This window comes from Dermacentor silvarum, chromosome 3, assembly GCF_013339745.2.
Source record: "Dermacentor silvarum isolate Dsil-2018 chromosome 3, BIME_Dsil_1.4, whole genome shotgun sequence".
In the NCBI taxonomy this organism is placed as follows: domain Eukaryota; kingdom Metazoa; phylum Arthropoda; class Arachnida; order Ixodida; family Ixodidae; genus Dermacentor; species Dermacentor silvarum.
In genome coordinates, this window is record NC_051156.1 from 167287676 (window position 1) to 167312918 (window position 25243).

The following is a 25243-nucleotide window of genomic DNA, read 5'->3' on the forward strand; positions in this document are numbered from 1 at the left end:
AAACGATCCTTGAGGCGCAACCATATAGCTTGGCAGGGTGAAATGTAACGCATTGCCTGCAGTTTCGAGGCCAACACGATATGCCCGTGCTATTCGGCATATGTCATGCCCTGTTGCCAGGTAACTGTAACATCAAATAACAAAAAGCAGCTGTGACACCTAGTTTTGGCGGCCTGTTTTCATAAGTATCTTCAACTAGATAAGCTTCCGAATAAGTTAATTGTGCGGCAATGAATTTGCTAGAATAGCCTCGCTTTAATACAAAACGTAGTGCAGCGAGCATTACCATAGGAGAAAATTCAAGAGGTAAATATTCAGAGTGCACCACACTGACATACTATAAGTCCATCCTAGGTTGGCACAATCTAGTTTTCTAGTTTCTTTATATTTTCTTAGGTGGTGGTGAAATTTATGTACTGAACATTGAGGAAAGGAAAGTTTGTCCTCATGCACTAATCCAAATAAAATGCATTCTCATTTTTCTGAGCAGGGACATGGCATATAACAGAAGTAAAATGGCAGAAAAGTGCTGTTCCACCACAGACACTATAGGCCTACCTAATTCTCGCTGTTTCTAGCTTCTACAAAAAACGTGAAATGATGCAGTAGTTTTATATGTGCAACCAGCATCCTCCTAGCCTGAGAGACTGGCCCTGGCTCGACAATTTGCATGTCACGATTACTGTTAAGACAGAAACGCTTCATCGCTGAAGTCTATGCAGTTTGTTAAAATGTACTGGAAAGATAATGCTCAAAAATCTGCTTGTACCATTAGAACTATATCAGTACACGCATGGTGCACCACTGGTATAAGATATTTTTACTCACGCGGTAGAATTTAGCTCTACGAACCTCAAGGTTATCGCCAGTCGCTCTCCGGGCTCCAGGGCTCGCTGTTGAGCGGCAGCCGGACCAGGTCGGCAGCTAGCGAAGCTGAGAGCCTATCAAAAAAGCTGCGGCGTCATTCTGAAGTATTGTAAAAGAATCCTTGATCTCCTTGTCGTTTGCGGGAGCATCTGCAATTGCCACGAACAATTCGAACAATTAATCATACTAACTGAAGAGGCATGGCTGCAAACGGTCGTCTGGTGCGTTTGTGCCGCGCACCTGAGTGCCAAAAAAAGTAGTACACTGGGGTTCTCTGGATCATCGAAAGGATGACCGACTTGCTGACCAATATAAAGACTCATGCATGCATGCATGCATGCATGTAGCCCATGCATGTACGTTTGCTCAACGATCGACGCGATCGCTGGGCCGACAAGACATCAGTCGACAACAGCCACACACTTGAACTCTGTAAGACGAGTTTTGTGAATACGAGCACAGATTTGCATGAAAAATGGCGGCAGGAATTGAAGGGTACAAGAGAATGAGCGCATGCATATCGTCTTTTCAGCGGTACACACATGTCCTTAAGCAATTACAAACTCGGCCAGAACAAGTTCTGAACAGTGACACGACACAACAACCCTCCACTGTAAAATGAACAGCGTACTTACAGCTGTGTGGTAAAATCCGTGACTTCTTGCCGCAGACACAGCTCGCATCCGCAACGTTGCCGCTGCCGACGTTGCCGTCGCTCTCGTCTCCTCTTCAGTAAAAGGACGAGCAGTAGCATCTTCAGCAATAGCAAAAGCCTCATTCGATGTGAGATCGCAGGCATGACGTCGAGGGAAGCAGCAAAAGCCTTGAGATATAGACCACGGAGACAGTGGCCACCGCTGACCGATGAATACACACGGAATCGGAAAGAGCCGTACGCGCGCTAACGCAGACAACCGCAGAACACAACGCGACCCCGCTTGATGGCATGCCGATGCTGCTGCAAAATTTCAGTGAGGCTTATATAATATTACGTGAGAAGGTGCTTTTTATTTCCATTTAGCACTAATTAAACAACCCTGAAAATAAACAAGAACGTCTGTAAATACTTGAGTATATTGAAGCACTATTAATAACTCACTACGAAACGATGTCCACCAAAGCGCCAAAGTGAGCGCGCGCTGACGCGCGTCTCTTGTAGATGCAAACCGCCATTCACCGCGAGGCGCAAGGCATGTGGACGCGAGTTTGCGCCCGTCGGCAAGCGTGGTCTGGGCTTTACAGTTGCCCCTAACAACGCTTACGAATCAAGAACGAAACGAATCAAACGCAGCCATGCCACACCGACGACTGCTCGAATCAGTGGGCAATTTCAAGCACGTTCGACTTTAATCAAGTTCTCGCTAGTCACGCTTCATACATCGCGTGCACTGGAAACATTCAAAGCAGATCTACTTTCATTAGGGTCGAAATGTTCGATGATCAATGAAAAATGCCGGGAACAAGTGGTGCAATGGTACATGTGCCTCGAGAGCGGTCAACGAGGTCGCGTAGTGACACCGAGAGTTGTTGCGGCGCAAGCATTACCACTCTCGACAAAAATACTGTATTTTTTAGCTTTAAACGCAGTCGAGTGTGACGTCCAACTTACCATCCAGGCATTCCGGGGGATGGCTTCGACATTTTCCGGCACTACATTTGCAGTTTCGGAACGCAAGGCGCTTGAGGACGCCGCCATGTTATAGTACCGCAGTGCCGAGTGGTTTCGCAGAAAACTTAAATAAAACTATTTGTGTCAAAAATTAACTGTTTTTCTACAATTATTCAAAATAATTACATTATAATTTAGTTTTATAAACATTTTATACAATTATTTGTTTTTAGGTTTATTTTTCTTCTAGTTTCGGTTTCTATCGTGGTAGGAATTCAAATTACACGTTTGCTTGAAACCATACATTCTTCTCTTTTTCAAAGTATTTGAAAATGCCATTATTTTTGTCCGCATACATCCAGCATTTCGCCATCAGCATCTTAAAAGAACATTGATATTATTTTAATTTGTTTGGTCAGTGCGCGTGCATTTCACCGCCGTCATCCTCATTATGAAGATGATTAAGATACCTGGATGAACGCGCACTGGTGGAGTTGACTGGGTGTTCTGTGGAGTTGATATCAGACCGTCGCTTGAAACATGAAGAAGCAGAAATTCTACCGTTGTGCGTGTTACCTAAGCAGTGACATCGCAGTCCCGGAATTGGACATGAGGGTCAATTACTTCGGAAGGAAGGCCTTCCTACGACAGTTTGACGAGGTGCGTTCTTGACACGCGTACCCCAGACATACAGCCGAAAAGGAGCTTTGGGCTGCAACCTGTCGGCAGCAAGCTTTTTCGCGCCTTCTTGCTTTGCTTAACTAGACCGTGGGCTGGCAGACGTACGCCTGTTATGCATTGCCCTTCCGTGATTAATGGCCTGAATATATTATGACGTACGCAAAGCGCATCGCTATCTCCAGCTCCGAAGTCCTTGCTAGTTGAAGTGATGGGCACAAGGTGTTCTCAGATGAACGGGTCACTCATAGAAATGAATACAAGGGCGGTATTCCCGGCCCTCACTGAATACTTCTGCGAGATTTCGCGTACCTGACTTGCCAAATGAGCCGAACTCTACGACAGCATTCACATGTGCCTGCTTGGCACTGTGCCAAGCTTAGAAAGCGTTGTAGTGGTCGCACTTTCTGAACTCTATGGTACTAAGAATGAAATCTTTCGCGAGAGTGAAAATATCCCTGAAAGTGATTGTCAGAGAATACCACGAATGGACTCTTCCAGGCTACGTAATTAAATTCAGTCACTCCCCGTATAACTGGAAAATTGTTCCAGTTGGATCCCAACTGGAACCAGTTGCTACCCAGTTGCTTTCCAACTGGGACCAGTTGTTGTGTAACTGGGACCAGTTGGTGTGTAATTGGGACCAGTTGGTTTCCAGCTGGAACCAGTTCATCCCAGCTGATCCCAGTTGAATCCCAGTTGGAAATTTTCACCTGGGAATGCACTCAAACTTCCCAAGCAAGTATAGGAATGTTCGGCGGTGTCCCTTGCTTATTATAATTCCTTGTTGTGAAAGAAATGCTGGCGCCGTCTGTTGTTTTAGAAAGCGAGACAGCTCCATATTCGTAGCAGTCGTCTCCGCGGAGGGAATTTCCAGCACGAACCCGTTAGTGCAGCTTTACCAACTGCTTTTCTGAGAAATAAGCCACCTGCCTCCGTGTGGTGATGGAAACCAGTGAAACGATGCAGTTGGTGCCGAAACTTAAGTTTGTGGGGCAGATATGGGTGAAGAGGAGGGACGCGGGCACAGATAAATGTAGCTAGGCCTCAATTACTCCATTGGAAATATCTTTGCTATAGATGATATTATACATCACGATGGAAGTCAGCGATGTACTCTACACAATATAAGTGTACGTTGTCGAGAGACGTTGTACAGATGCTACGTGGGTGTATTTAGAAACACATGCATGTAGTATTTCCCATTAATTTCTGTGTTTTATTTATTTATTTTTTTTTTTGAACAGCCTCTGAACAGGTACGGATACGCCTCGCCGGAACAGAAACAAGCCATTATCAAGCAGGTAAGACACGTGGAAGAGTTTAAGGCGAATGGTTGAAGGTTCATGATACGCAGAGCGCTTCATTGGAAGAAGCTATTTATAACGTTTACATCACAACAGCTCGAACTATTTTCTCGTCGAGACTTATTCTCAACGTTGGACGTCAGGAATATATATTTTATGCTTCACTAATCACTTCACTAATAAACAATTAAAAACATTGATGGTCGTGTTATGATGCAAAGCGTAACCGTTTGCTAAAGTATATAGCCATTTAATTGCCCGCAGCAAACACCAGTTCAGATATGACCTCAAATGTCCTCAAAATGTGCGGCAAAATGCATTAACTGTTCCAATGAACATTTTTCTGAACTTCCTGGCGCAAGAATGCTATCTGGAACACGAATATTTTTCGCCACACATTTTCTCAGAACCAAATTAAAGAATGAGAATTCTGACAAAACATTTATCGCTAAAGTTTTTAATTCAATTCAACTTTAAATCATTCTATATATCATCATTTTTATATCCATTTGTGACTATCACAGAAGACTTGACGACCACCATCATGAATAATATGCTGTCAAAAAAAAAAAATATATATATATATATATATATATATATATATATATATATATATATATATCGTGTCTTCATCTAATTCCGTGCTGCGCATATGTATATAGTATTAATCTTTCCACTGCAGAAATTCGAGCCAATTCTCGAGCCGAACATAATAAAACGTACTTGTAACCGCGCAACTCAGTCTGCATATGTCACAATTGGCGGTGTATCGTCGGTGATGTTGCTTTTTGATATGCTGTCTCGGCATGGTTGCTTAACAAGGAGAACCATGTATACATATATAACAGTATTCATGCTAAGGTAATTTAGTTATAATTTATTTGTTATCAACGAAACTTGACATCGATGTGAATTGCATAGCCATGTGCAGACATGATTACATATGTTATACGGCGCATATATGAACATAGGTAGCGACGCCTTTTCCGAGGATATTTCCTTTTCGCAATTCTCGTGCTTCGTCAGTGGTTAGAGCGACGCTCCGCCCGCGTTATCAACATTATGATCCGCCGGCCATGAACGGTGGATGATAAGAGTGGCATAAAATTTTATTTATTTACAGATACTGCAATCCCCAAAGGGATTTTAGCAGGGTGGAAGTACAATATATGAGCATACAAATGCAGGCAACAAAGCAAAGCAATACGTAGTACATTGGCTATACAAACAACATCGGTTTAAATAAAAGTGGCAAAAAGAAATGAATGAGGTCACATTTGATCTATAGAATAGAAAATTATAGAATCAAGCGGGAGGCATCGCTACACAGTGCACTGATCCCTAATATCAGCGATTGTCATTGTGTCCTTTGTTGCTAAAGTAATTTTCTTGCAAATAAATAAATTTAATGAGTTATAACACGAACAAAAACGTAAAAATTAGTCCTTTGCTCAAAAAAAAAAAAAAGCTATGTCACTTATGGAGGTGCCGGGGTTCGAACCCGGGGCCTCTCACATGCGAAGCGAGCGCTCTACCACTGAGCTACACCCCCAGGACAGGAACATGGTGCCTCCATACGGTGGTCATGTGGGTGGACCTTGTAGACCAATTGTTAAAAAAAAAAAAAAAAAAAAAAAGAAGAAACAAGTGCCAATGAATGGAGGTGCAGGGGTTCGAACCCGGACATGCGAAGCGAGCGCTCTACCACTGAGCTACACCCCCCGGCGAGCGGTAGCGGCATCAATGTTCAGGCAATTGCTTGAGTTGTGCAGAGTGCTCATGTTCTGCAACCAATGCGCTTCCAGAGACGAGGAAGAGGGAGAAACAAGACGAAAATGGAATCCCAACATAACAGCTCAATCCCAATAACAATAGCAAACAAAATAATTTACTGCGGTCTCTTCCTTAGCTAGGGAGCACTACTAGGGATTTTCGGGGATGCTTGTGTTTGTGCGTGTGCCTAGCGTAGATAGTGCACCGTCCTTGAGAGAGAGATAAAGAAAGAAAATGTGCCGGTAAAGCGAGCATTCAAAACAGTGCGCATGAAATCGTTGTTGTTTTTGTTTTGTTTTTCTTTTTTCTTAGTCTTCTTTTTAATACTTTATTCGCGTAGCATCCGACTCGGTTAGGATGGCTAGAACTCGGTTGAACGAAATTACGTCCATTCTGTGGAGCAGTGACTGCAGCCAAGCGGAATGGGCGGATCGATATGCGGAGCGGGCGAGAGGGCCGGCCGGGACACCATACAGGTTTTTGGCACTCTCCGGTCGGTGGCGAGTTGGGGTGGCAGCTTTTGCGAGCGAAGGTCACGATGCCGTGCAGGAAAAATAAAGTCGTCCCGACGCCCGACCGAAGAGCCTCGATCTCGCATCAGCGGAAAGAAAGCGAGTGCTCGTCAAGAAGTTCTTGACGAGAGTTCTTCATGCTATAGGTTTTGCTTAAAGCCCAAACCGCATTCACGCGATTTTGTGCGCGACGGCGACGAGCGACGGCTTCGAGCGACGAAACGGGCCGTCGCGCGAACAGATCGCTTGGTCTTTTCGCTCAATCGCTCGGTTCTAGAAATCTAGAATTCGTCGCTCGTCGCCCGGAAGTGCTATGAGCGACTAGCCAATAGCGCGAAGCCGGAACTGGATATACATCAGTCAAGTACTACCGATTGTCGCACGGAACGAGCAAACGACTAGATTTGATACGTGCAAGGATAATAACGTAGTGCAAGACCTTTAGAAATATTTATGCTGCTCTTTACACTAAAACACATCAACTTAAATTAATAAAGCAAGCGTCACGCCAGTTTCGGCGAGTATTTGCTGCCCTCATACCGGCAACACCGGGGAGACGTCGCTCGAAGTCGTCGCTCGCATGCGGTGCGACTTGTAGGCGACGAGCGACCGCGACAACCATCTCCATCGCGTCGCTTGTCGCTGTCGCGCGCAAGATCGCGTGAATGCGGTTTATACTTAAAGCTCATTCACACTAGACCGACACGACACCGATTTCGGTCTGCCGACTGTTGGCGACAGCGTTTTCCGTCTTGTAAACTGCTGTCGCCAACAGTCGGCAGACCAAAATCGGTGTGTGGATAGGCCTTTAGGAACAGTGCATAAAGCGTTTATTTCTTTCTTTTTTTTTTTCCCCTCGGTAATACAGCATTAGGAGTGGCAGGATAAGAGGAGACGGCACACTATATTGTCACCTGTAGTAGTGGGAATAGGCCAAGCGCAGAGGCGCAAGAAGAAAGAAGTGCGCGTGCTAACCGCCCCGCTCGATAGTTAGCTGTCGCCGCCGTTTTCTCCAGAGCCCAGCCGCTCTCAATAAACGTCGTCAGCCCCCTTTTGAAGACGCGTGGCAAAGTGGTGGAGGTGCGGGGTAGTCTGAAGCACTACGGTGTCTTCAGGGGGCAGTCCCCGGATCCTGCGGCTGGTCCGATGGACGGGAGTATGGACTAACACAGGGCTGGTGCTTCTGCTCCCAGGAGGAGTCTGTGGCATGAGTGAGAAATACCGAGCACCTCCATCACTTTGCCACGCTCCGCATGCCACACTCAGTATTCGCGCTGGCAGGACATATATGAATTCATTGAATGGATAAAATCTCGAGATATCAGTTCCAATTTGGATATATATGTCCGTCCGCAAACTTGGCACGGCGAATTGTCATTGGCGTTCCACTTGTTTTGTGTGCAGGAAACCTTCCAATGAATGTTTTTGGCAGACTTTTAAATGTCTCGGCAATGCTGCAGACTGTGCAGATTGTTTACAAGGAGGCTACGAGCGATAGCAAACATGGCGTTTATATACGGAATAGTTCCTAGGCGATCGAGGCGGACATACTTTGTATCGAACAACAATAAGTAGCAGAAAAGTAATGAACGAAAATTTATTAATTAACCTTTTTATTACAGCTTTTGGAGCAGTTGTTTATATGGCAGATTATGAGGCAGTGACGATTTAATACACCGCTATCTTTTTTTAAACATCGAAAATCGCAATTCATAATCGAATTTCAACGCTCAATCCAGAGCCGAGCGCTCCCTACTGCTCGGTTTTTATCTGCGCCTTATCTGTGCTCCCGGTGCGATCACGGTTTCGATATTTGGCAGTGAAATTCGATGACCATTTCTCAAATTAGGTGTGATTTTCAAGAGAAATAAAAAGAAAGAAAAAAAATGTAGGAGTGTTACATTAAGGCTGCGTCAAAGTTTGCCATTTAAACAAATGCCCCCAAGGTTCTACAAGTGTAATTAACAATTTTTTAAGAAAACGCTACCGCGGCGCTATCACCTACAGAATCTGATATCCTTCCGTCCACTTTCTTGAGTATGTGTGCACGTATGCGTCATAGATCAGAGCCCTGCGAGCGTCGTAGCCAGCACCACTTGCGATTATGACGGCCATGGTAGTCGTCATGCACTGACAACGAGAAACGTCGGGGAAGTATACATTTCCGATGTCACGAGGTTGCGCGGCTATCCGTGAGGGAGAATAAAAAAAAACACAACCAACAACGACGTGCTTACCTTTAGGTGTTTAGCTAAAGGAAGATCGCTTTTTTGAATTATTTTTTTAAATACCCGAGCACACGCGAAATGTTATCACATTCTGCATACGCGCATAGAGATACCGCTGTGCGTATGTGTATCCGTGCCATTTCATCAAACAACGGCTATTTTAGATTAGGTCGTGCGACTTGGCGATAATTCTAGCTATTCTGCCCCTATGCTTTTTCTTGGGTCTTATATGTGGGGATATGTGGGGGACAGACCAATGTGCGCCGCCTCGGGCCACGCAGTGCCTCGAACCTATAGTGCACGAAAAACGCAGTTTTTTTTTTTTGTTTTATTATTGTTATTATTTTTTTTTTGCGTGCAACCACTGGCTGCTTTTAGATGAATGCTACAGCGATGCACCGCACCGCATTTTAGCTCATCGCATCCGTTGCCGCGTTTGCATGAATGCGGCGGTGACGCACCGCATCTATACGTAAACTATATACCAATGCTCATCGATTGCATCCCGGACGTATACATATATACGGCCGGGATGCGCTTTTTTATTTTATCATGTGCTTTAAACTGTGTACCATATTTGTTCTTGTTATTTGCGCATTGCTTAGTCTCCTCTTCCGTATTGCGATTATGTGCTCAAATTTTATTTACCATGCATTGTACTTTGTTTTCTTTTTTATCCGGTATGCTCTTCGGACCAGTAAGGTACTTCAAATAAATAAATAAATAAATAAATAAATAAATAAATAAATAAATAAATAAATAAATAAATAAATAAATAAATAAATAAATAAATAAATAAATAAATAAATAAATACCCCACGCAGGTGGAGGACGTGGTAGCCGCCCGGATGAACGACGTGAAAGAAGCGCAGCACAACAGGGACAAGGACGAGCTGGACATGTGCTACATACCCTTCGACGAGGAAGTGTACAAGTTCAAGGTGACGTGTGCACGCGCGTTCATGCATCGGCTCGCGATATGTGCATTGTATGCCTGCGAGTGGGAGCGCTTTTATAGAGAACGGCTGTTTGGACGCGTGGTAATATCGGCGATTTATCAAGATACCTCGTGTTTCTTTCCGCCTCAGGAGTCGTGTCTCGACCCGGAGTTCGTGCAAGTGGTCAAGACGGCCAAGTCGCCAGAGTCGTTGCCGCCTTCCTGGATTATTTCAGCAGGTTAAGCCGAGGCTCTTTCGTCTATCGTGTAAATTTATGCTCACGTGTTATTATCATTTTTTTTTTCATTGCGGGGTTTAAAGCGCAAAAGCGACACTTTTATTCGGGCTATGAGAAACGCCGTATAGTGGGGAGTGATCACCTGGGATTCTTTATAGTGTATACACCCAAGGCAACCTATACACGGAAGTTTTTTTTAACTCCGCCCTCTTCGAGATGCGTCCACTTTGGCAGTGGACCGACCACGTGGCTTTGTGCTCAGTAGCACTAAGCCATATATATCCACTGATCGCTAAACACCGAGAAGGCTTGTGGTCGCTCCTTTCTTCTTTTTTTTTTTTTTGGTGTGTGTGTGTGTGTGGGGGGGGGGGGGGGGGGGGGGGATTTGACAATAAAATATACGCAAATTCGGAAACAGAATTCAGAAATGGAACCCGACCAGTCCGAATGCACGACGCAATGCGATGTAAATTTCGCTGCGCGTCAGTAAGTATAATGGCTCGAGCCCGACTGCGATTTACGTAATGAAATGCATGGAAAATGCAATGATACAGATGAATGAGGGCGGCGACATGCTTAGGCATTGTGAAGGAAAGCTTTAGTCAAATTCTGGCCCTATAGTCTTATAGGTTTTCTGCAACATCAGGGATGATTTCACTGCATCTCGGCTTGAATTTGGCAATTTGAACGTGTGTCCTTTAGTGAATAATTATAAAATTAGTCAATCTTTTTCATTATAGCTGCACCCGAACATCGCGACTTTAGTGATTGTCCAGGCAGTCCACCTGAACAAACCGATGCTGCACGATATGCTCTATGCGCGCCATTTTTATAAAAAGAATAAAATAATGTTTGAAATACGGGGAAAAAAAACTTGGTATACAAGCTTAGTGTTTGTAAACAGGAAACCTATGACGTCGCTAGCAAGCATGGCGCATGGGCAGAATAAAATATAAGCGGCTTGTGTCGATCAGACCGCAATAATCTGTGGCTTAGCTTGTTTTCCTTTACGACGATAAAAGGCTCAGGACCGATAGAATCATGCGCCTGCCAGAACCACCAGCTTCGCGGTAGGCAACGGTAAGCAACTATCTGGATGACGTCATGGCCTGGAGCAGTGCATGCGTGACTGCAGAGGGTGCGAACATTCGAGATCATGAAATACAGATCGAATATTCGAGTACAGATGTCTGAAACTGTAGTAGAATATTAGAATGAAAATGTTCGAAATACAAATCGAATAGAGTCTACTATTTCATTCGTATTCGATTCGAGAATTCATTATCCGACAATCGTTATATTCTTCGTTAATTATTCGTTATACTGTTCGTTAATATTCGTTGTACTGTTCAAATACTGATAACGAATATTTGGAGCCCACAGGGAGAAAGACCGACGGTAGCGGTGAATTCTCTTGGTGACTGTTTTGCGGGGAAACCTTATACGGTTGCTGCGCGGAGGAACCATTTTCTGAGCGAACGTTCTGCAATTTCCAGTCAGGCAGCCTACGAAGAATTTAGTGTCCCAATATATATAGGACCAGCAATTTATGCATGATTCGCAGTCTCACCATGTTTGCATCCCTTCAAAAAAGAGATGCGAATAAGGCAAAAAGGGATGCAGTGCATACTGTAGTATCGGCCCTCAGTTCTTTCAGCGAACACAACTGGCAATACGCACGTATCTGGTTACATGTTGTTCCTTCGTTTCATAGCTGTCATTATCACGGTGCACCAGATAAGATCGCTTTGCAGTTTCTCTTTTTTAAGCTCCTGAGAATTGACAGTATCTAACGGCATATTACGTGTCAAATAACATAAATAAGCTTATCATAAGAAGCCAGCAAACAGACACCAAGGACAACATAGGGTAAATTACTTGTACTTACTAATTGAATTAAAGAAATGATAAATTAATGGAAATGAAAATGGACGAAAAAAAAAAAAACTGGCTGCAGGTGGGGAACGATTCCACGTCCTCGCATTACTCGTGCGATGCTCTTACCATTGAGCGACCGCGGTGCCGTTTTCCCGTACACTTCCCGGGGTATTTATGTTTTACTATACTAGAATTAACCTTGGAAGTCTGCCATTTGTGACAAAGACGCGTCTCCACGCAACCTTTGCATTTCGTATTGTTTAGAAATGGGAAAAAATATTCGGTATTCGATTACGTTGTCGAAGTTCATTTACTTTCCTCAAATATCCGCATTCGATTAGGAAATGTCGCTTGTTCTAACACCCCTATACGGAACTGTTTCGCTCGTTAGTATATAGAAAGCGACCGGATATGAGCTGCCACCGTTTTCTGCGAACTTTATACTTTGACGTTCTGTGGCGCGCTTATATACATGCAGAGAAGGAGGTCTACCGCATCCCGCTGTTCGCGCGAGAGTTCGCCGACAAGCTGCTGTACGAGCTGGATCACTTCGAAGGCTCCGAGATGCCCAAGATCAGGCCCAACATCCTCAACAATTACGCGGTGCGAACGGGGGCTGTTAATTTGCTTCTGAGGCAAATATGTGTGCCTCACTATTGGCTAACGAGTTCTACGGAAATCCCCAAAATGTAGGAATTTGCATAGATGGGAAATTTTTGTCACCCACCCAACTGCAGCGCGAAGCTATACACAAAGGAAATCTCATGGCCAGGGGGTTTCTCAGAAAGAAATTTGCTTCGGCAGTTGGAAGAAAATTCGTCCTGGGGTCCGCGGACCGAACCATGCAGCGCACAGGAACAACGCATTTACGGGGCGGTTGATTCACTATCTCAACTGGCCAGTATAACGACGAATAGTTAAATTACCATTAGCTTAGATGGTGAAGCGATTGCTCAAGAGAGGCGTTGATCCCAGGTTCGATGCCCGGACTATGTATAGGTTTCTTTCGGAGAAGCCCCTATGAGTTTCCTTCGTAGCTTCATAGTGATATCGTGTGGATGAAAATTTTCCGTTTCATGTATATACATGATTATTATTCAAAGTGATATAACTTCAACATTTACGCCATTATGGGAAAAACAGTCCTACATGACCGCCAACGCAGATTTTTTTACATCAATAAAAGGTTAAACTATGAGTCTTCATTTTAAACTTAAACTGGTAAGGGCGCCTAAATACTGTAAAAGATGGACTTTTCGTAATCGATCATCCAGACTGAAGCTGTCTGAAGCTACTTCGCTCAATGAGTGGCGCGCTTTCACTGTATACTATATATGACAACAGTAGCGCACCAGGATCTCTGGCAGGGGGGGGGGGGGGGGGGGGGGGTTGACAGTTCGCCAATACCATCTAAACAGCACTAATTTCAATTTCGTCACGGGAAATTGTCAAAAAATGCACTTTTTGCGAGTGTGCAGACGATTAAGCGTCTTACATCTTAGTTGCAGTACTCAAATGCGCAAGAAAAGAAAAGGGGTTAAACAAAAGGAGGGGTTGGGTCGGCCTCAGGGGGGGAGGGGGGGGGGGTTACAAACCCCGAACCCCCCGGTCGGTGCGCCACTGTATGACAAGCAGCCTGCGCGCGCAGTCGGTTCTCAGCGAGGTGGGCTTCGACGAGCAGTTCGTGACGCCGCTACGCGACCAGTACCTGACTCCCCTGTGCCGGGCTCTGTTCCCACACTGGACGGGGGCTCGCTTCGACTCGCACAACGCCTTCGCCGTGCGCTGCGAACCCGGCAGTGAGAGCGGCCACGAATTCCACTACGACAACGCCGAGGTGACGGCAACAATGCGCGCCAGCGAGCATGCACTGCGTGACCGAACTTCGTTAACTGTATATAGTTGATGAAGTTTAAATCATCATCATCACCAGCCTATATTTATGTCCACTGCAGGACGAAGGTCTCTCCCTGCGATCTCCAATTACCCATGTCTTGCGCTAGCTGATTCCAACTTGCGCCTGCAAATTCCCTAACTGTCGTATTTTCGTGTCATTGTTGGCTTCTTACGATTTGACAAGGCCATGTAATGCGTGGAATAGATGCGTATACTTGGCATACACTGCATGAAATGTCAGCTGTTGTGGCGAGTGCGCAACCTATTCCCCCCAAAATTTGTTCCCAGCGATTCTTGCTGCATCGTTGTTACGCAAAGGCATAGCTTACTGGCGTGATAACTTGCGCTGACTTAAGTGTCCCTTATCTTTATGAGTTTCCTGCATTTCTTTCTTTTCAATATTTTTTTGTCGCCGCGAATGATGTGAACGACAATTTAATTTCCTCAATATCTGCGTCTTGAGCTACTTATCGGCGATGGCTAACCGGCGATTGTCTGATTTGTGTCTTTCGGGCGCTGAGTCAAAAAAAAAAAAAAAAAAAAGGAGGCATTGGCTAGAGCCGTATGCCATATACGGCCCGCTATCCTGATATAAACCGAGCACGAGCAACACCGCCATGCTATTCGACCTGGGTACCCTTTGTGACAGCGGCAACGCCACGTCTCCCTGCGCGGCTCCTGGGAGCGCTTGCACGCGCGCGCAGGCGTGACATCTGAGAGCGGGGTGCTTGCAAACGGCGCAGGTGACGCTGAACGTGTGCCTGGGCCGGCGCGACTTCGCCGGTGGCGAGCTGTACTTCAGCGACATGCGCGACGAGCCGCTGGACGAGTGCTCGAGCACTCTGCTGCAGCGGCCGCTGCCCCGCCACGCCTTTCTGCACCGCGGCCAGCAGCTGAGCGGCTGCCTGCCCACGCTGAGCGGCGAGCGCGTCAACCTGGTCGTGTGGCTGCGCTCGTCGGAGCTGCGAAACAGGCGCTGCCCGCTCTGCGACCGCGCCCCGACGCTGGTGGCCGCCGGCGACGGATACGGAGACGGATTCACTGCCCGGTGGGGGATGAGACTTCACTCGCTCGCTCACTCACTCACTTACTTACCTACTTGCTTGCTTGCTTACTAGCCATATACCCTGCCCTGCCCTGCCCTGTTTACTTGCTTGCTTGCACCGTTGAATTGTCAGCCGTAATTCTAGACTTAAACAGTGCGCGGGGCGGTCAGCATGAAATTTTCATCGAATTCTGCCCTTTCACATTAGATACAATAAAACGACCAATTACTTTACTTCTTTATATACTATACGTGTATGAGGCGCGTTTAAACATAATTTTGTATTACTATTTTATAATTTATGTTACTCTGCGCCTAGAGAATGTACGGATTGCGTGGACAAACTTTCGGCCATTCTAATAACGTATATTTGTATACCTGCATGACGTGCGATAGTCGTGGTGCCCCCATATATGGTGGGGTATGCAATGTGCGGCGCTCTATTCGTGACTCGCTCTTTTTTTCTATCTTCAGTTCCGCGTCGCAGGAATCGGCCGCGCTGACGGTGCCGATGTTTCCCCTGCACCGGCTGACGTCTTCCAGCGAGCAGCTGCAACCTGTCGATGCCGTCGCCCAATAAAGAACTGACCTGCCTAAAGAGCCTGAGACCCTAGTGTAATAAATTCATCATGCGTGCGATGGCACTTACAGAGTCACTAACTTCGGCTTCGCGCGCCATGCGATTGCCTCTCTCAAATATCGGTTCAATGGTTTCGCCCCTTGGGCTCGCCGCTGTCGCATCGCGGGGGCCTCCGTGTATACACGAAAGATGCACGCGCCCATCCGGCGACCCGTCTGCGATGAGAAATGCCCGCCACACGCAAACGGCATCAAACCTGGTCGGGTGTCAGGTGCTCATTTTACTGCAACAAGCGATTTATATACATATTTTGTTTCCCACAAGCTCTCTCAGAAGCCCAGAAGCCCATTCTCCGACGGAATATGGGCGCACCCTCATCTGTCTCCTGCTTCCTTCTCCGCAACTTTTCCCGCGTAGAGGATATTTGTCATCGGATGCTTCCGGCTGGGGTGGCCTTGACACCTGGGGGGGGATCGTGGGTAAATGTCCGCCTAGTGGACTGTCCCTTTCGGCCGCCGCTGATTCGTTGGAGCTGTACCAGCAAAGAGTCGAGACAGGCATCCCCAGCGAGTCTCCTCATCGCTGGTACAGCTCCAGCCAACCATGCAGCGTCACCCGAAACGTCCATGTTGGTGAGCTCTAACAGAATACCCCACTTCCTGCTGCACATGGGACACCGACAACCGAGAACTCTGAACGGTCTCTAATTGGGTGCCTGGCACTTGCACCCGTGGCGGACACTCGTCACCTTCTCTGGCTGTGCCCCCGGGGGGGGGGGGGGGGGGGGGAGCAGATGGCTATACCCGTTGAATAACGCACATGTTCTCTATGCTATTGCTGCAGTAGACCTGCATCACACAGTGCTACTCGAGTGTATTGGGTGTCCTTTAAGATAATCCCACATTAGTGTGCTGCTATCTAACCGCCATCGAATGACTTTTTGAAGAAAACGTCTCCAACGTCGGAATTGGTTCCTCCTCATCATTTACCGCTCCTCAACAAGATTCCTCTGGACGTCCTCAAGACGCCGACCCCATTGCCGACTACGTATCCACATCGAGGAGGGGTGTGCTACCTGGCCACGTCTTTAAGGGGCTCAACGACTTCGAGCTCTCAAATACGTGTCTATACTTATCGATCCACCATCCCCTGTACAATGCGCCGACGGTACCGAAGCGATGGAGACGGAATCGGCAACTCAATATAAGTCGTGAGAGTCTCCTCACCAAGATGTGTCTTCATCATTTTAATAGTGATTGGCAACATTGCTTGATTTCTAATCGCATTATAAGGTCGGCAGTCATGGTGCGACGAGTTCAACCATGATTTCCTTTCATTTCGCATTTCTGCCATTTGTCATTGGCATAAAATCGGAGGAACTTTAATAATCATAATACACGGCTCAGATTTTCTTTAAACATAAACGTTTTTTTTTTTCGTAAAATGACAGCTAAGCGCGGGTGGTGACCTGCCTATATTGCCCATGGGAACTATGCCACTCCGCATACGGCACATCGTGTCAATAGAACATGTTGGATCAGTATCAGCGTGTTGTAAGCACAACGGGCCCTCATGGCTATCGCAGTTCGTGCTATGGGGAAGCAGAGTGATCCACTTTATTTTTTTTTTTCCTTTTTTCTTTCCTTCAGAGTTTATTGTCGAACAGCAAGTTCCTGGCGGAAACGGACCCACTGGCCGAGGAGGTGGACGCCAGCGTGGCTGCGATCGTGGTGTTGACAACGGCGAGCACCTCGTCGCCCATCATGATGTCGCCGACCGAGTTGAGGATGCCCAGGTAGAGGAAGCAAGAGACGATCTTCATCAGCAGACCCGGCAGAATCTGCGAACGCGCGCGCCCGTTCGCATGACCCCTTCTGTATTACGGTGTATGCACTCTGTACGCGACTTATTTTTGTCACTTCTGTCCAGTAGCAGCGAAGAAAACAGCGCGCTGCGGGTCTTTACAGAATCTTCTGCTTATTCAGTGCGACCTCATTTTACTTCTAACTGTATATAGTATATTGCTACACGTCACCACACGTTACTGAAGGCTGGTCCATGTTTGACGGGCTGTTCGACGGAACAGCCCGCGTTCCGACAGAAAAGGAATCAGGGCCGTTATCTGGGGGAGGGGTTAGGTGACTCTGACACACGGTGTGCTCTGACATAGCGTTTAGCATAACTGATATGTCATACTATATAATACTTTCATAGTATTATATGTCCGCGATAAATAAGTGAACATTTCAAAGTGACTGCCGCTGGCCACGCGAAGCCTAACCCGAAAATAATTCCTGGTCATATATATATATATATATATATATATATATATATATATATATATATATAGCCCCCGAATTTAGTGTTGTGTTCCCTTCTTTGTTTCTTTGTGACGCTTACAGTATGTAATTAACTTGTGCATGTGCATTGAGCCGTTGATTCAAATCACTCGATAGAAACCGCAAAATGACTGACCGTAAATGAAATCGACATTTCATTAAACTGTAATTATACCAAGACTCACTAGCAAATGTACAAAGTATCGTACGTTCTACCTTCCTGACTTTCTTCCGTTGGAGTCTGCGGCATCTATATAAATTTGGCAAAGTTACGTAACTTTGGCAGATTTATTGACAGTGCACGCGTCGTAATTAGTGACTGAAGGGGACATTTTCTTTTTAGAATTGGTACAATCACAAACACAAAGAGAACTTGGGTCTTTAGGGAGTTAGGGGGCGCTACCTGCTGGACGTACACAAAATAACAGAGAGAGTACAATAGAACCCAAATGGAGTTCTGGTTCTGCTCATGCGCAGTGCCGCTGGGCACGCTAAAGCGCTCGCTTTTTCTAAAACTCCCTATTTTCTTCAGGGTTCCCGTTCCGTTACCGCTCGGCCTACTGTGATATTCGCCACTCTTTTTGTCAGCACTAAAGCCGGGACTCCTAGATTCAAAATTAAATTTAGCCCATCACAGATGTTTTCGATCGCACCTTAGTAAAGCTTCTGCCACTTCATTTATTATTTTTTTGTTAGTATAAGTTCCCGTAAGGTACAGTCACTGAACGAACTCCTCCTGTACGCTTTGCCTGGTAAAAGAATCTAATCTTCCGCTAATAAAATTTAATTTCATTTGACGATACAAGCACTAGCCGGCGTATGTTACTGCATGTGACTAATCCGATAATTTATTCAGCGATGCGGCATTTAGATAACACACTGGATCCGCAACTGAACCAGTCAACTCACGCGGGTCCCGTTGCGAAACTATATATATGGCTGCTGACTGGAGCAACGTTTATCAGCACAGGCGAGTTGCGTACGCTTCCGTTAGATTTTGTGTGTGTGCGCTGAAAACATACGACACGGAAAAATTTTGTGCTGTGCACTTTGGGGAAGCGCTACGTAAACGAAATAAATGCATTACGCATTAACTTTGTTCGTAAATATATAGTTTTTCAGCAGTGAACTAAGGCCGAGCGGGGAACAGTACTGAGAGAAAAAAAAGACAACGTATATTTGGTTATTTCATGGAACATATCCGAGAATCACAGCTGATGATATAGTTTTAAGTGCGCCCGAACTCGTGTGTAAAAAAAAAAAAAAAAAAAAAAGTTTTGACCATTACCATCTGCGAAGAGACTACTTTTGTGCACTGGAGGACACCCGTTCTCACCAAGCGAGGTGGGGCACATTATATACTTGCACTGAGGCGTGTACACGTGCGTACCATCTCTAGCGCGGAGATGTAGGAGATTTCGAAGATGATGGCGTTCCGCGCGCCCGACGACGGCATCATGTAGTTGAACTCGGACGCCGCCGACACCGGGAGCATGAGCCTCAGCGGGTGCATGTCCGTCAGCTGGCTCTGAAACATCCAGATCGAGATTGTCAGCGCGTATGTGTCGTGCGGGATTTTGCGGCGTGGCTGAAGCACGCAGTAAAAGTATTTCGCTTCAGCTATGGTGGTAACTGTATAGACGGTTTTCAGCAGCGGCGCGCGGGCGCGGCCATGTTTGATCACGTGATTGCGCCGGCATGACTGGCCTTGGGTCGAAGGCCAGCGAAGGAGCCGTACTGCTGTAGTCGTAGGCGACGGTGCGGCAAGCGGCGTTGTTTCGGGTCCACCGATGGACAGCGGCTGGATCGACGACACAAAGCTCTGGCCCATGGTTCAACGATCATGTAAGTAAACCATTGTTTGCCATTTTAACGTTGTATGTGCTCGCGCCGGAGCGCTCTGGCGCTCGATTATCGTGCATGCGCGTCGCTCGTTCGCGCCGAGCGATTCGAGCTCATGGAGGCTTCTTGTGCGGCGTTCACGTCAGTTCGCTAGTTCTTTTTCGTTTTGTGGTTAGTGCGGTGTACTTAAGCTACGATCTGAGCTGTTTGAAGTGCACGGTTGCCCAGCCTCTCGCGCTTTGCTTGGCGTCCTCGAATGTGTATACTTGAGCGCCGAGTGAAAAATCCGTGTCCGCTTGTGTGTTGACGTCTCGCTCGCTGGTATTTTAGCTTCCCACATACGTTGAGGTAAGCGTTTGCCTCGATACTGGTGTACTGATCTCTGCAAAATTCACCAGTGCGGCGGGCACGCAATAGTTTCGCGTAGTTGACTTCGGAGTGGCAGATTGTGTTTGTTGGATGTACTAACTGAATGCCCCCGAACGGGTGTTGTCTCATAGTAAAACCCCTGTCACACGGGCACGTTCGATCGCAATTGAGCCTCGATCCGAATCCAGTCGGTCGTGATCCGCAAATCGTAATCGCAAATCGTAATCGCAAATCGTAATCGAAGTGTCCGATTTCGATCGGAGACTGACGTAAGCAGCTTCTAGCTCAGTGTGACAGAAAACGAGGTACAACGAGAAAGAAAGAGATCCGAAGAAATAACCCTCTAAAAAGGCCGTTTTATTCTTTATGCACGTATAATTTCGAAAATTTGTGTGCGGCGTCGACGCCATGCACGTAGTTCTGAGATTTGCAGACGATCAGAATCGGCGGACGTGGCACGTCGTTTACCTAAAATACCGAATGAAAAAGTAATTTTTCTGAAGATTGATTTGTACGTACCTTTACTACCTATTAGGCACGTTTATTATTTGCTTCGGACTTAGTTACACTTAAAGCGTTAGAGCCCAAACAACACGATCCTGATCCTTGGACTGTGTAGTAGCGATCATTTTCGATTGCGATCGAAAGTCCGAGCCGTATCGAGGCTCGATCGCGATCGAAAGTGGCCATGTGACAGGAGCATAACTTTGGCTAGCTGTAACTCAAGCGTTTTATAAATGAGAACTCCCGTTTCAACTTTTCAAGCTCTTCATAGGAGAGCAACACCAGCTTAGTAATCAAATACGTATTAATTATTGAAACTCCAGAACTATAATTTATAAATCCATACGATCAGTTTAATATCAGACTGTATCTATCGTGTTATTTTAGTTATTTGAAACATCTGCAGATGTCTTGAGGAGTAAATAAAAAAATCAGCTTTCTTTCATTGCCTTTTTTTTTCATTCCCGCAGTACATACAAATGTTTCTCCCCTATTTCAGTTGTCTACGACTACATGGTCAAGGAAATCGACCAAGATGGGAAGCCTGCACAGGACTACAGGGGGTTTGCAGAGGGCATCAACCTTTTTGACAGTGGCAATGTTGGGAAAGCTTTGTGTCAATCCAAGGATGGCATTTATAGCGTAAAGCTGTGTTCCAAGCTGCAGTGTTGGGTAGGGATAGTCCTTGGTTGGACGCCCATCAACAAAGTGAATAGAACATACCTGAAAGAAAAGGGTGATTCATGTCATATTTACATGGTTTGCTTTTATTTGAACGTAAGAATAAAGGAGTCCACATAAATAAAAAGCACGCACATGGGTAACGCATGCAGTTCTTATTGCAAACTGCCACAAATGTGACAAAAAAAACGGTAATAGCAATGTGCTGCCAATGTCTTTTCCATAATCACAAATAATCTCATAATTTCATAGTGTCAAATAATGCCACAATTTCGCGATGTCAAAAGAGACTATGAAAATTAAAGTAAATAATATATATATTCAGCATGCGCTTTGAGGGAACCCTGAAAGACACAAGGCAGAAGGAAACAGCTGATTTGTATTTACCACTACTTTAAAACGCAGCTAATCAAATAATGTGAAACTGGTGAGTTTGGAATTATTTACTTTTATGTTCATGGTTTCTCTTGACATCACGAAATTGTGACATTATTGTATATCACTTTACGATAAACACGCAACCAACGCTTCTAGCGTTGTTTGAAACAATAATTTTGGGCTACAGTGTCAACACAGCTAGCTTCCGCGCACCTGTTGCTTGCCACAAACAACGCCAGGTCTACGTTCTGATCACACCGTGCATCCGATACAGCCGCGAAACCAACATATGTAAAATCAGACGCGCAGGCAGGAATTCGTCAAGCTTAACGATTTAAAAATGCGATTCAGATAGCACTTTTCCAATCTTTTCTGCAGGAGTTCTCACCGCGACTATAGCACGCCTTAATTGGCACCGATCCCGGCGCATATACGCACGTGGCGTGTAATTTCGCTTAAGGATAAACATCACTGATAGCAGGTGACTGTTCCAATACGATATCGCTAATGCTTGTGTTCTGCCACTGAAACACCGCACGGTGACCTTAATGGACAGCAAGCGCAAGATGGGAAGCTTATACACTATTCCGCAAGCCGAGCGCGTTCGCTTATTCGGTACTGTGATCTGCCACTTACTCTTGCCGATGTGCCTTAATTGAAGTTCTTTCTCTGTAGGTTCGCTATCCAGCATTGTCTGGTGAGCTTGTTTTTCTCTCCTTGAGGAAATCGGTGCATGGAAAACGGCCTCGGGCACGGGCAGTCTTGATGCAGCTGTGGCGCGTGTATTTCACACACCGACGTGTTCCACAGCTTAATGTCGCCATCACAGTTTTTGCATCCGACCACAGCACACGTTTTCACTCAATCTCCACATGGAGCAGAATATTGTTCGACATTTGACAAACAGCGCTTGTTAAACGCCGCTGGCTACGCTTTCGCGACTGAGCAATGGTAGTTTCGTTTGCGCGCCCAAGGCCAGAGATGTCCAATACGCGCGGCGCTCCGGTGGCGCCATCTGATTTCAGTTGCACAAACCGGCTGCTGCAAATCGTCTATAGAGAGCATGCACGCACCACGTTGCCCGCGATGTAGTAGAACTCGGGCAGCCTGTCCTTGACGGTGGTCACCTCGGAGGCGGTGGCCGTCAGGAAGAGGAAGAACAGCTCGACCCAGACCGCGTTGGCCGACAGCTGCCGCGACCAGTCCATCAGGGCCCTGAACACGCCGCACTCCTGCGCACGCGTGTATGATGTGCGGTCTTGCATATATATATATCAATCTAGCCTGGTAATTAACTGAAGGTCAAGTAAATGCATAGTGAAAAGGAATACACGGGTACAACCGCACATGTGACAATGTGTACAAGCGACACGTACATAGTACCTATAGTTTCAAGAGCAACTTTATACATTTATTTGCATACATGTGCGCTTTGTTCATTCCTTTAAATGCTGTCCGCGTTCTATTTTTTTTTGCGCTGGTACCTAATTAGCAGGCTCGGGAAATGCTTTGCGGAATGATAGGTGAAAAAGAAGGCAGTGAAATAACGCTTATGTTTCCAGAATAATCTCAGTGGCCTACCGCCGTCCCGCTGACTAGGAATGCATTGTGCTCAAGGAGGCAAGGTACGTTTGACCCTCCCTCCCCTCCCCCAGTCCCACTTCCGACGCAGTGGAGGGTATTGCACACGCAATATGTGCAGAACGTCATGCGCAAAAAATAAGCGCGAAGCAATGGTAACGAAGGCTTGTAAGAACAAGAGATGGAGAACCGCGGCCGGTTTCCAAGGTTTAAGGATCGAGGTCTTGTCATCGTCAAGGCCTTTGCTGACGGTACGTCAGCATGGGCCAGTTCTCGTGACGGCTTTCACGAAGACAAATCCACAATGGTGGCATGACAACGTGTATACGCCAACTAAGTAACAGCACTTGCGGGAAGGCGAATTTAGAAGTGCTGAGTCGATGGGTCCTTATATACGGGAACGCTTGCTCGATCTATGGAAAACCCGGGTACAAAAATGGCACCGACTGGCAAAACGTCCGCAGTCGTAAGCTGTGTCATTAAAGCCCTTGCTGATGTTCCTACAAAAATAAAAACAGAGTTTGTAACAACGAACATCGATGGAATAAGCGTTGACAATCACACACCCGCTGGCCGAAGCATTGTCATTATAGTCGCAGGTATAAGCCTTTCCAAGTTGCGTGTATAGCGTGAACGTATACGCGTCGCATTTGTAGCTCGGAAACACGTGCACTGTACGCACCCCTAGGGCGTACGAGATGGCGATGTTTCCGGACATGACGAAGATGACGCCCCAGGGCATCTTGTGGTAGACGTCGTTCCACTTCAGGATGCGGTTCTTCAGCTCAAAATTGTGGAAGTCTGAGGGCAGCAGGAACGCCAGGATCACCACGAAGAAGCCCACCGTCGACTCGCTCACCAGCCTGCGGCGCGTGCACAAATGCGCATATGCGCATGCGAGTATATATGTTAATCGAACGTATATGTCTTACGTGCGCGCAATGCTCAGAAGACGACGAGCGCAAATCGATTTAGTCTGGTTGTGTACCAGCCACATTAATATACTAATAAGGCTCAGTCATATAGTCAGCAGAATACTTCTATATACTATAACCTGTACAGTATACCCACAGCAACCACGCAACCTTCTTTGGAAGTAGTGACGAACAGGATACAGAACCTCCATTTGTAACTATAGCGATGAAGTGAGAAGGGCTTTACAAGACATGTCTCGCGGAAAAGCGGCAGGAGAAGATGGAAGAATAGTCGATTTCATCAAAGATGAACGGGATAATATACTTGAGAAACTCTGCAACATTTTATATGCAATCCCTCACGACTTCAAGAGTACTAGAGAGTTGGAAGAATGCCAACCTCATATTAATCCATAAGAAGGAATACGTTGAAGAGTTGAATAATTATAGGCCCCTTAGCTTGCTTTCAGTATGGTATAAAATATTCACAAAGGTAACTTCCGATAGAATCGGGGCCACACTTGACTTCAGCCAACCAAGAGAACAGGCTGGCTTCAGGAAGGGATATTTTACGATGGATCACCCTCATGTCCTCAATAAGGTAATTGAGAAATCTGCGTAGTACAACCTACCCCTCTGTGTGACTTTCATAGATTATGAAAAGGCGCTTGATTCAGTAGAGATACCAGCATGGAGTCACAAATACATAGCGTAATCAAGGAGTACAGGAAGCATACGTGTATATCATAGTAATTATCTACAAATACTTCACAGCTACTTTAATTATCCACCTGAAATTCGGAATAACTATTAAAATTAAAAATTAAATTATGGGGTTTTACGTGCCAAAACCACGATCTGATTATGAGGCACGCCGTAGTGGGGGGCTCCGGAAATTTGGACCACCTGAGATTCTTTAACGTGCTCCTAAATCCAAGTACACAAGAATACCTATCAAGAAAGGGGTCAGGCAAGGCGACAATATCTCCAATGCTCCATGTCTCATACTCATACTTCTGCACGCATAGAAGTACTCAAGCTAATAGTCTAGGTAGAATTAGGAATGAGGATAACGACGAATATCTC

General features: G+C 46.0%; 2 protein-coding genes and 1 non-coding gene across 4 annotated transcripts in view; 1 reads left to right on the top strand and 2 right to left on the bottom strand.

Annotated features, from left to right (window-relative positions):
* The window catches only part of LOC119444111 (2-oxoglutarate and iron-dependent oxygenase domain-containing protein 2), a 94393-nt gene extending 78792 nt beyond the window's left edge, over positions 1–15601 (top strand). Inside the window, exons 1-8 of one of the 2 annotated variants that reach the window (XM_037708588.2) lie at positions 2993–3136; positions 4402–4458; positions 9799–9915; positions 10063–10150; positions 12507–12631; positions 13677–13865; positions 14668–14972; positions 15444–15601. In XM_037708588.2, coding sequence (XP_037564516.1) covers positions 3017–3136; positions 4402–4458; positions 9799–9915; positions 10063–10150; positions 12507–12631; positions 13677–13865; positions 14668–14972; positions 15444–15549 — 1107 coding nt within the window. In that variant the 5' untranslated portion in view covers positions 2993–3016 and the 3' untranslated portion in view covers positions 15550–15601. Of the gene's footprint in view, positions 1–2992; positions 3137–4401; positions 4459–9798; positions 9916–10062; positions 10151–12506; positions 12632–13676; positions 13866–14667; positions 14973–15443 lie in introns of those variants that run through there. The other variant, XM_049663812.1, reaches the window with a different exon arrangement.
* On the bottom strand, positions 5942–6013 carry Trnaa-cgc (transfer RNA alanine (anticodon CGC)). The gene has a single exon. It is a non-coding gene; the product is annotated as a tRNA-Ala (tRNA).
* Positions 15602–17194: 1593 nt separating the features above from the next.
* Positions 17195–22888, bottom strand: LOC119445004 (sodium-dependent dicarboxylate transporter SdcS-like). The gene is made up of 3 exons (XM_037709335.2): positions 22736–22888; positions 19279–19416; positions 17195–17389 (listed from the first exon to the last, which is right to left on the bottom strand). Exons 1-3 carry the CDS (start codon positions 22868–22870, stop codon positions 17195–17197), a joined length of 468 nt encoding a protein of 155 aa, XP_037565263.2. The 5' UTR covers positions 22871–22888.
* Positions 22889–25243: the final 2355 nt, after the last annotated feature.

Bases quoted from the DNA above. Each gene is read 5' to 3' on its own strand.
- LOC119445004 (XM_037709335.2), bottom strand. From the start codon at position 22,870: ATGGACTGGTCGCGGCAGCTGTCGGCCAACGCGGTCTGGGTCGAGCTG. The intron at 19,417-22,735 runs GTGCGTGCATGC...TGGATGTTTCAG, and splicing joins ACTACATCGCGGGCAACGTG to AGCCAGCTGACGGACATGCA. The intron at 17,390-19,278 runs GTACGCACGTGT...GCGCGTTCGCAG, and splicing joins ACATCTCCGCGCTAGAGATG to ATTCTGCCGGGTCTGCTGAT.